This window comes from Bombina bombina, chromosome 2 (genome assembly GCF_027579735.1).
Source record: "Bombina bombina isolate aBomBom1 chromosome 2, aBomBom1.pri, whole genome shotgun sequence".
Lineage (NCBI taxonomy): Eukaryota > Metazoa > Chordata > Amphibia > Anura > Bombinatoridae > Bombina > Bombina bombina.
In genome coordinates, this window is record NC_069500.1 from 229,692,306 (window position 1) to 229,704,755 (window position 12,450).

At 37.8% G+C, this 12,450-nt stretch overlaps 1 protein-coding gene across 1 annotated transcript in view; it reads left to right on the forward strand.

Annotated features, from left to right (window-relative positions):
• Window positions 1-12,450, forward strand: part of ADGRV1 (adhesion G protein-coupled receptor V1) — a 1,190,013-nt gene that overhangs the window by 99,271 nt on the left and 1,078,292 nt on the right. The window contains 1 exon segment of the mRNA XM_053699719.1: window positions 11,104-11,217. Coding sequence (XP_053555694.1) covers window positions 11,104-11,217 — 114 coding nt within the window.

Consider the following 12,450-nt stretch of genomic DNA (forward strand, 5'->3'; position numbering starts at 1 on the left):
TTTCACTATTCATTTTCCTCTATGTTCATTCTCCTTCTTTCCCCAATCTCCAATCTACCTTACCTCTTGCTTCCTCTTTTTCTTACCCTCTTACTAGTCACTTACTATTCTTACTATTCACCCTCCTTCTCTTTCTCTCTTTCCACCTTTTCGCTCTACTCTTTCAGTGAAATCGAGAGCAATTCATATTCAGATGTATTCAGTTTATATTTGCATTTTGTTTTGTGTCATGGGGCCTCATACTTGAGCTTTGCCTAAAGCCTCATTAACTCAAGAGCCACCTCTGAGTATTGGTTATGCAAAACTGGGGAATGGGTAATAAAGGGATTACCTTTTTAATCAATAATAACTCTGAAGTAGACTGTCCCTTTAAACCTCCAATATTATTTCTAAAAACTATATAATATGAAGACTCAAATCATTGCTATTCCTATACATTTAAGACAAGCACATTATGGAATACAATTCAAATACTAAGAAAATACTGAGGGACATATTTATCAATGTGAGAGCGGACATGATACGAAGTAGCGTATCATGTCAGCCTCACATCGATTAATGCCGACATTGTCAGCATTTATCATTGCAACAGCAATTCTTGTGAACTGCTGGTGCATTGCCGCCCCCTGCAGATTTGCGGCCGCTAGCAGGGGGTGTCAATCAACCCGGTCGTATTTGATTGGGTTGATTTCTGTCTGCGGCCTCAGAGCAGGCGGACAAGTTATGGAGCAGCGGTCTTTACACCGCTGCTTCATAACTTCTGTTTCTGGCGAGCCTGAAAGCTCGCCGGAAACAAGGGGCATCAAGCTCCATACGGATCTTGATTAATATGCCCCTGAGGATGCAATTCTCAAACAAAAGAGAAATATGCATTTCCATCTCTATGGGCACTGCAGAGAAAAAGGTCTCAGTTTTATTTACTTGTAGTTTTCATCTTGTTGGTATAGTTGATTGAGTTGATTCTGTCCTCTTAGTTAGAACTTAAAGTGACAGTAAACTCATAATTATACATTTGTGATTTAGACAGTTCATACAATTTTAAACAACTTTCCAATTTACTTCTATTATTTAATTTGCTTCCTTCTCTTGTTATCCTTTGCTGAAAGTTGTATCTAGGTAAGCTCAGAAACAGCAAAGAACCTAGGTTCTAGCTGCTGATTGGTGGCTGCATATATATACTGATTATCATTGGCTCACCTATGTGTTCAGTTAGAAACCAGTAGTTTATTGCTGCTCATTCAACAAATGATACCAAGAGAATGAAACAAATTTGAAAATAGAAGTAAACTAAAAGTTGTTTAAAATTGTATGTGCTGCCTAAATCATGAATGAAACTTTTTGGGTTTCATGTCACTTTAATTTAAAGGTAAGAGTTTAAATTTCTCTGAATTTGCAAATATTATCACTCTGTATTTGCAAATGCTATCAAATATAGGTGAATGTTAATAAAGAAAATGTTTTTGTTTTATACAAATATAGTCTGATATTTAATGTGAAATAAAATACTAATTAAATGCTAAACAAAATAGTTGACTAAAAGCAAAGATTGGTGTAGTAATATTATCCAGATGCATTATTTTAGATTATATTCAAAGAAGAGGAAATAAGTGTAAAATCTTAATCTCCATAAAATTATGGGTGCCACCATGTTTTAACCTATTAGAAGCCTCTTATCTTATCTCCTCTGCTGAGGCCAGTTGAATGGATACTAAACCCAATTTTTTTCTTTAATGATTCAGATAGTGCATGCTATTTTTAATTTACTCCTACTATCAATTTTTCTTTGTTATCTTGCTATCTTTATTTAAAAAGCAGAAATTTAAAGCTTAGGAGCCATCTTATTTTAGGTTCCGCACCCTGGATAGCTCTTGCTGATTGGTGGCTACATTTAGCAAACCAATAAGCAAGCATAACCCAGGTTCTCAACCAAAAATGGGTCAGCTCTTAAGCTTTAGATTCCTGCCTTTTAAATAAAGATAGCAAGAGAATGAAGAAAAACTGATCATAGGAGTAAATTAGAAAGTTGCTTAAAATTGTATGCTCTATCTGAATCATTAAAGAAAAAAAAAATGTGTTTAGTGTCCCTTTAACAACATATAAATGAGCTAATTCAGTAGTCCAACAGTTATTGTGTAAAATGTTGCAGGGTTAATTTTGTAAAGCCTGGAGTCTCACTGCATTCTCCCAGGAATTGAAAAGCCCACAATATTTAGAGTTAAATACAGGAAAAGAGGACAAAATAAATTATATATTTTACATATAGTATATTGTAATTTTTTCCACTATACATTATTAAACATTTTGCGCTAGATTAAAAGTGGAGCGCTATTTAGCACTTTCGCTAGAGCACTAATTGTGCTAGAAGTAAACTTTTTGCGCTCGTATTACAAGTTGAAAGTAAAAAGTTATTGCGTTCGCACTAACCTGACGCACGCAAACAGCTTACTTCTAGCACAAGTAGAATATCACACACGTGATAACCTATTCCCCATAAAAGTCAATGGAGCAAAAAAAGTGGAAAAAAGCCGCCTAACACTCTACACGCTCGCTAACTGAAACTCATTTTCTTAAGAGTGCTAACCCGACATGAAAATTATTATTTAACATTCTAATGTTCCTCACCTAGAACAATATGTTCTATTATTCAAAAATACATATTTCTATATATCTGATGGTATTTTGGTACAATATATATATTGTGACAGGAACACTTTTAACCACGGTCTTCTAGGGCACAAATGCAGCACAGGACAATCCACTGTAGTTTAAAAAGCTTTATTTTTCACAGCAATAACAAACAGGCAGTTCATTTCCAAAAGAGGGAAATCCTTCCTCTGCAGCAAAGTTAAGTGCTTTTAAATGTGTCCCAGCACTTCACAGCATTCCACAAGTGCTTTGTAAAAATAATGTCCTTTTATAGTTCACAGGAACAAAAGTCTTTTACACAGTGTAACAAACACACACACCAGCTTCTGTAGCTGTATATCTCTCTCTCAAGGCCTAAGTGAGGCTGCTATTTAAACCCTCACAACTTATAATTAGCCACACCTGTGATTAGCTGCTGGACAGCTTCACAGCTGTCTGGGATAATGGCCCACCCTCTCTCCAATTATCCCAAACCCCAGGGACCCAGAACACAGTTTATCAACTGCATAATCAAATACACACTCTTTCTCCCTGGGGTTTTAACTGAAAGGAGAAATAGCATGTACAATGCTTGGTCTTAAATATCTTCCATTTATAACCAGGCCTTGCTTTCTGTCACATATCCTCCCCCCCAGCTCACACCCAGTGGGTTGAGCGACCATGGACATCAATGAATGTACCCGAGACAAACCATCAGCATTGCCCTGCAAAAGACCGGCCCTGTGCTCAACAGTAAAATTGAAGGGTTGCAAGCTAAGAAACCACCTAGTAAACCTTGAATTTGTTTCCTTATTCTGACTCATCCATGTGAGAGGAGCATGATCTGTTATTAATTTAAATTTTCTTCCCAACAGATAGTACCTAAGGGTCTCTAAAGCCCACTTAATGGCAAGGCATTCTTTCTCCACTATAGAATAGTTCTTTTCCTGTGAAATAAGTTTTCTGCTTAGGAAAAGGACAGGATGCTCTTCTCCCTGACACTCCTGCGAGAGAACTGCTCCTAAACCAACATCAGAGGCATCTGTCTGTACAATAAAATCTTTAGCGAAATTGGGGGTTACCAAAACTGGATGGGCACAAAGGGCATCTTTCAACTGCTTAAAAGCTTGTTCTGCTTCTGGGGACCATTTTATCATAATTGGGGCCCTTGCTTTTGTGAGATCCGTCAAGGGTGCCGCAATTGTAGCGAAATTCGGGATAAACCTTCTATAATAACTAGTTATCCCAATAAATGCTCTTACTTGTTTTTTAGTTAGAGGCTGTGGCCAGTTCTGTATGGCCTCTATTTTTGTTGTCTGAGGTTTAACTAATCCTCTACCAATAGTATAACCCAAGTACTTAGCTTCCTGTAAACCAACAGTACATTTTGCAGGATTGGCAGTTAACCCAGCGGACCGTATTGCATCAAGTACTGCTTGAACTTTTGGAAGATGGGATTCCCAATCTGTACTATAAATTATAACATCATCCAAATATGCTGCCGCATAACGAACATGGGGTTTCAGAATTCTATCCATCATCCTCTGGAATGTTGCCGGGGCCCCATGTAAACCAAATGGCAACACCGTATACTGAAATAAGCCCTCTGGGGTTGAAAAAGCTGTCTTTTCCTTTGCTTGACTAGTGAGAGGCACCTGCCAATACCCTTTCGTTAAATCAATTGTAGTGAGATAACGTGCTTTTCCTAGCCTTTCTATTAACTCATCTACTCTAGGCATTGGGTAGGTGTCAAATTTGGAAACACAATTAAGCTTACGAAAGTCATTACAGAACCTTAATGAACCATCCGGCTTTGGAACAAGCACGATTGGACTGTTCCACTCACTTTGTGATTCCTTAATTACCCCAAGCTTTAACATTTTTTCTACCTCCAGTTTAATAGCCTTTCTACGAGCCTCAGGGACCCTATAGGGTTTAAGGCAGACCTTCTTCCCTGGTTCTGTTATTATGTCATGCTTAATAACATTAGTTTTTCCCGGTACCACAGAAAATACCTCTTTGTTTCTTCTAATAAAATCCTTGACCTCTCGCTTCTGATGTACAGATAGGGTTTCTGATATATTTACCTCTGTTTCAGTGACAGGGAGTTCTGTAGGTTTTAAGGCAACTAAAACTTCCCTATCTTTCCAAAGTTTTAACAGATTTATATGATATATTTGCTCAGGTTTCCTTCTCCCTGGCTGACTTACTTTGTAATTAACATCATCCACTTTCTCAATTATCTCATATGGGCCGTGCCAAGTAGCCAAGAATTTATTTTCAACTGTAGGGACCAGAACTAACACCCTATCCCTAGGTTGAAACACCCTGGCTCTAGCATTACGGTTGTAGCTGTACTTTTGTGCTTCCTGTGCTTTTCCCATATGTTCCCTTACAATGGGCATGACAGCTTCCATACGATCCTGCATTTGGGAAATATGTTCAATAATACTTCGATAAGGTGTTGTCTCTTGCTCCCAAGTCTCTTTAACTATATCTAGTAATCCCCTGGGATGCCGCCCATATAACAGTTCAAATGGGGAAAAACCTGTAGAAGCCTGGGGAACCTCCCTGATAGAGAACATTAAATAGGGTAACAGAAGGTCCCAATTTCTCCCATCTGTGTCAATTACCTTTCTTAGCATACTTTTGAGAGTTTTGTTAAACCTTTCTACTAAACCATCAGTCTGAGGGTGATATACTGAGGTCCTTAGTTGTTTTATGCCAAACAACTTACACAATTCTTTTGTAACCCTGGACATAAATGGAGTTCCTTGGTCTGTCAAAATTTCCTTAGGTATCCCGACCCTGCTAAACATTAGCATGAGTTCTTTTGCTATGGACTTTGCAGAGCTGTTACGAAGGGGAACTGCCTCAGGATAGCATGTAGCATAATCAAGGATTACCAGTATATACTGATGTCCTCTAGCAGATTTAACCAACGGACCCACCAAGTCCATAGCAATTCTTTCAAAAGGCACATCAATTATAGGCAAGGGCACTAAAGGGTTACGAAAATCTTTAGCAGGAGCTGTAAGTTGACACTTAGGGCATGAAGCACAATAATCCTTGATGGCTACAAATATCCCTGGCCAATAAAACCTTCTAAGAACTCTCTCTTTGGTTTTCTCAACTCCCAAATGCCCCCCTAGAATGTGGTTATGTGCAAGATTTAAAACAGTGTTCCTAAAAGTCTGGGGCACCAAAAGTTGTTTAACAATGTCTGTTCCTTTCTTCTCTACACGATATACCAAATCATTAACTGCTTCAAAATAAGGATAGGGTAATACATTTCCTGGCTGTGTCACAACATCATTTATAACCCTGATATTATTTCTTGCCTCTACCAATGTTGGATCCTCCCATTGGGCTTTTTTAAAATTACCAGGGCCACCAACCAGATCTATCAAATCATCAATATTTTCCGAGCTAGTACTTGGTACTTCATTACTCTGAGAAGGTTGATCACCTACTAATACAGGCATAGGGCAATAAATCTTATTTTTCTCCTTTTCAATGGAACCCCTTCAAAATCAGTTTCAGAGAAAGGAAATACATAAATATCAGAAGTTTGACATATTTCTGGAGATTCCCATAACTCCAGAAATTTTGGAAAATCTCTCCCTATCACCACCTCATGGGCTAAATTTGGTACTACACCAACACAATATTTTAATTTACCACACTGAGTCTCAATCTCCACCTCAGCTGTAGGATATTCACGTTTATCTCCATGAACACAGATAATTCCCATTTTTTCCCCATAATCTAATATTGCATCTGGTACTAAAGATTTAGCCACTAGTGTGACCATACTTCCTGAATCAAGCAAAGCCCTAGACACTTTGCCATTAACCATCACAGTACACCAATGGGAATCATTATTAACAGAGCTGTTGCTATTAGACAATAGTGAATGTGCAACATTACAGTCCATAAATTCATCTTTATCACAGTCTCTAGCAATATGCCCAACCTCATTACATTTAAAACATCTTACAGGTTGGTTATATTTAAATGTTTCCTTAACTCCTGGGGAAATGTCTCTGGTGTTTTGCCTATACACCTGCTGCTCTCTTATCCCCTTTATCCCCTGAACAGTCTTACCAGTTCTTGTAGAGCTCTGGGACTTGGGATTGTGGGGCTGATCCATTGAAGATTGTTGCAAAACTTCTCCTGAAGCTATAAATCTTTCGACCAATACAATCAACTGATCCGCTGTTTGAGGATCACCTTGATTAACCCACCGCCGCAGGGAAGTAGGTAATCCACGCTGAAACCGGTCCATCACCAGTAGTTCCACTATTTTGGTAGCCGAATTAACCTCTGGTTGCAGCCACTTCCTGGCAAGGTGTATAAGGTCGAACATCTGGGATCTTGCAGCATTATGAGATGAAAACATCCAGGAATGGAATCTTTGTGCACGGACTGCCGAAGTCACCCCCAGGCGTGCAAGGATTTCTGCTTTCAATTTCTCATAGTCACCGGCTTGTGCTGGCTCTAAATCAAAGTAGGCCTTCTGAGGTTCACCACTAAGAAATGGCGCAAGTATACTCGCCCACTCAACTGTCGGACATTTTTCTCTTTCTGCTGTGCGTTCAAATGCCAAAAGATACGCCTCAACATCATCAGCTGCTGTCATTTTTTGAAGATAATGACTAGCCCTTATTACTCTGGAACCTTGGCTGCCACCAACATATTCAGAGTTCAGTCTTTCTGATATGGCTTGAACCTCTCGTTGCAGAGTCTGTGTAGCACTTTGCTGCTCCTCCCGGGTCTTCCTGAATGTCTCAGCTTGCACAGCAGCCATCTGTTGAATCAACAATTCAGTGTTCTCCTTCTGTGATTTAGCCAGCAGCATAGCACTCTCTGACTGGGCCAAGACCAACTGTTGCAGTGCTGCACTATTTTCAGCAGCTTTTCTGTTAGTCTCCTGCTGTATAGCATTAGAATGGATCAAAGCTTTAATGACTTCCTCCATGTTGCTTGCAGATTATTATGCCCACAGACATACAACGTGGTTGCCCGTATTCTCCACCAAGTGTGACAGGAACACTTTTAACCACGGTCTTCTAGGGCACAAATGCAGCACAGGACAATCCACTGTAGTTTAAAAAAGCTTTATTTTTCACAGCAATAACAAACAGGCAGTTCATTTCCAAAAGAGGGAAATCCTTCCTCTGCAGCAAAGTTAATTGCTTTTAAATGTGTCCCAGCACTTCACAGCATTCCACAAGTGCTTTGTAAAAATAATGTCCTTTTATAGTTCACAGGAACAAAAGTCTTTTACACAGTGTAACAAACACACACACCAGCTTCTGTAGCTGTATATCTCTCTCTCAAGGCCTAAGTGAGGCTGCTATTTAAACCCTCACAACTTATAATTAGCCACACCTGTGATTAGCTGCTGGACAGCTTCACAGCTGTCTGGGATAATGGCCCACCCTCTCTCCAATTATCCCAAACCCCAGGGACCCAGAACACAGTTTATCAACTGCATAATCAAATACACACTCTTTATCCCTGGGGTTTTAACTGAAAGGAGAAATAGCATGTACAATGCTTGGTCTTAAATATCTTCCATTTATAACCAGGCCTTGCTTTCTGTCACAATATATATATATATATATATATATATATACATATATATATATAGCTGTATATATATATATATATATATATATATATAGCTGTATATATATATATATATATATACATAACATATATATACATATATATGATTATATATAGGTATAGATGTGTATATATATATATATATATATATATATATATATATATATGAATAGATATCTATATATAAATATATAGAACATATTCTGCTATGTGCATAACATTAGAATGTGACATATTTACAGTAAATACACAGTATAACATTTATTAAAAATTAATATTAAATAAATATGATTTCACATCATGTTTTTATTTACTTAACAGCTAAAGGCACCAATGCACTTCTACATATGTCTATATATGTCTATATATGTATTCATGGCTTTATATGTTTATATATGTCTGTAAATAAATATATATATATATATATATATATATATATATATATATGTATATACATTTATCTTAAGAGATGTATATGTATGTATCTTAATGATAAAGCCTGCCTTTTTTTTCTCTAACACCTGAGACCTCATTTATAACTTTTGTGTGCAATATTTTTTTAAATATTTTTTATAAGATGTTGTTATGAGTGTAACCCTACTTTGTAATGTATTTTTTATGCGTTTTGTGACACTTTTTTTTTAAACAGTTTACCACAACTCTGAGTACGCGCTAACCCGACAATGAATTGCGCTGCAGCAAAAGCATTTACTTTCAACTTGCAATACAAGTGTAATTTAACCTGCGCACAAACAATTGCGAAAACCCAATATCGCTTGCGCGCAATCCTTTGTGCTCCACTCATAATCAAGCTCTTTTTTTTTATAATCTTTGTATTTCATGCTCTTTTATACAATTATTGTGGATGATAATTTAAGTTAGAAAATAAAATGTATATGTGCTTTGTTTACTACTGTCTTAAATTCAATTTGGCGGAAGCCCCATGAAACTTGTTGCTAAGATCTGGTGCTTGTGTCCTGTAAGAAATTGAATACAATGTTATCTATTCTCATTTGATGCACACACATATGTAAACACTACTATGCATTTAAGGAAGGCTTATAAGCAACTATAACATTGCAAATTAGTATGGGCTAGATTACGGGTGGAGCGCTAATTTATCTCACGCCCGCAAGTGGGAAAATTCACCCGTTTGCAGCCGCTTGATAAATAACCAGCCATTAAAAGTGGCTGGTTATTGCTACTGTGATCTTGCAGTAGCAATAGGTGCTCCGAAAAATAACCAAAGGTCAGACCTCTGGTTAATTTTCCAAATGTCCCCCAATTGCCCCTAAAATTTAGTGTATTAAACGTTAATAAAAAATAAAAATAATTGCATTTTTATTTTTTAATATAGTAACTGCACAATGCAGTTATAAGGGGCTAAATTTGGCGGGTGTGGGGTGTTTGAAAAAAACGGCACTGAAAAGTCCTACATTACAGTCTATTGGAACTGTAAATATATATGTTTATGCTTATATACATATATAGTTATGTGTTAATATGTGTATATACCGTATTAACACATAAATACGTATATAAGTATATACATAAGGTAAAGACAGTTCACTGTGTGGTCTGCGCTCCTCCCGCAACCCTGTGTATTGAGCGTAGCCCGGCACAATGGAGAGTGGGCGGGGGACACACCCCTGTTGGTATCCAATCAGAAAGGCTGCCACTTCAGGCGTGTCAGCCACACACGCCCCAAACAGAGATACAGTGCAGGATATAGAAATGGCGCTCTGGTAGAAAGGAAAAGTTGCTTAAAGAGTGCTTACAGCACAATGAAAGATTCCAGGCAGCAAGAAAAAGTAAAAACGAACTTTTATTCCAAATGTTAAAAAAGGACAAAACCAGGATGTCCTATACATAGCCAGCAGTGACTCTAGCAATCAGGCAAGTGAGCAGATCCCCATGCAGACATGTTTCGTGCACCAGGTGCACTTGTTCACAAGCAGTGAACAAGTGCACCTGGTGCACGAAACATGTCTGCATGGGGATCTGCTCACTTGCCTGATTGCTAGAGTCACTGCTGGCTATGTATAGGACATCCTGGTTTTGTCCTTTTTTAACATTTGGAATAAAAGTTTGTTTTTACTTTTTCTTGCTGCCTGGAATCTTTCATTGTGTTGTAAGCACTCTTTAAGCAACTTTTCCTTTCTACCAGAGCACCATTTCCATATCCTGCACTGTAAGTATATACATATATAGTTATGTGTTAATAATATGTGTATATACCGTATTAACACATAAATACGTATATAAGTATATACATATATAGTTATGTGTTAATAATATGTGTATATACCGTATTAACACATAAATACGTATATAAGTATATACATATATAGTTATGTGTTAATAATATGTGTATATACCGTATTAACACATAAATACGTATATAAGTATATACATATATATTTAAATTTGCTGCCCATCGATGTGCGACTTACCCCCTTCGCTATGCTCAGATTCTGTGCTGTGTATGATGGCATTAGAACGAGGCTCCCATTGGAGCCTATGGAAGCATGCTCTCATGAGCGCAATGCCTCCATGCACCTAACTCATAATATCAGTGCACAGTTGCATGCGCTGGTATTACAAAGTGGAAAACAAAAGCGCTCCACTTATAATCTTGCCACTACACTAACAATACAATTCTGTAAAATAATACTATGTAATGACTGTGACCAGTAGAAAAGTTCATTTTTACCTCTGACTACAACAAATAGGAGGAAATTATACATTGTTAACATGTATTATAGGCATGTAAAACGACTTTAACCATGCAGTACGTTTGTAAATGTAAGCTTCAATATGTAAAAGTAACATTTTATTTTACAGGTAGAAGGAGGTCCGAATCCAGCAGATGAAGATCTGACACCAACTACGGGAAATATCACATTTTCAACTGGCAGATCTGTACTGATTTATAATTTAACAATATTAGATGATCAGGTAGGAAACAATTTCACCAATGAAACCTATTTATAAAAATGTTCTATACATTCAGTTATGTTGGAGATCATCTGTCATACGGAGAGTAATACTAAAGATCGCAAGTGGTCAGTAATACTGTAACACAGACATTTATACACAAGGAAATACTAAAGGAAATACATTCACAGATGCAAGCTTTTGAATTTCCCCATCTTTATAGCATAAAGATTGCTAAACTCATCCTAAGTAAAATGTAAATAGTAAGTTATGGTTCATTACAATTGACCAAACTTTTGAGACCATAAAGCTCTCATGTTCAGAAGTGAGATTTTTTATGACAGATTTTCCAACATCTAAGGAAATGGAGAACACAAATCTTCAAACACCAAAACCAAAGCATTGTTGGTTTGCTATTTCCACGTCACCCAGCCCACATAAACTGCAGAACGTTTTCAATGCAAGACCCAAAGCTCACCACAACCCTTAGTTCCAGCACTAGTAGGGTGGGGAATCAATTTATACCTGAATATAAAAAGGGTGGATTTAAAATAGTGTCAGTGGTAATTGCCATTATTATGTGGTGGCAGTGTTTGAGTCTATATACATTTATAAAAAAAAATACACCTAAGTGAGCTATTTCACAAGTTGTGTTTAAGAAACTATCACCTAGATTACAAGTTTTGTCGGTAAAAACTTGCGAGGCTAATGATCCTTTTTTTTCCAGCGCTCCGTTAAGCCAACGCTGGTATTACGAGTTTTCTGAATGGCTGTGTTAGCCTCAGAAAAGTGAGCGTTGGGCAAAATTTAGCTCCACTTCAACCCTCAATACCAGCGTTGCTTACGGTAGCGGTAAGCTGGAAAAACGTGCTCGTGCACGATTTCCCCATAGGATACAATGGGGCTGAGCTGGCTGAAGAAAAACCTAACACCTGCAAAAAAGCAGCGTTCAGCTCCTAACGCAGCCCCATTGTTTCCTATGGGGAAACACTTTCTAAGTCTACACCTAACACCCTAACATGAACCCCGAGTCTAAACACCCCTAATCTTACATTTATTAACCCCTAATCTGCCGCCCCCGCTATCGCTGACACCTACATTATATTATTAACCCCTAATCTGCCGCTCTGTACACTGCCGCCACCTACGTTATCCCTATGAACCCCTAATCTGCTGCCCCCAACATCGCCGACACCTATATTATATTTATTAACCCCTAATCTGCTGCACCCAACGTCGCCGCCACCTACCTAC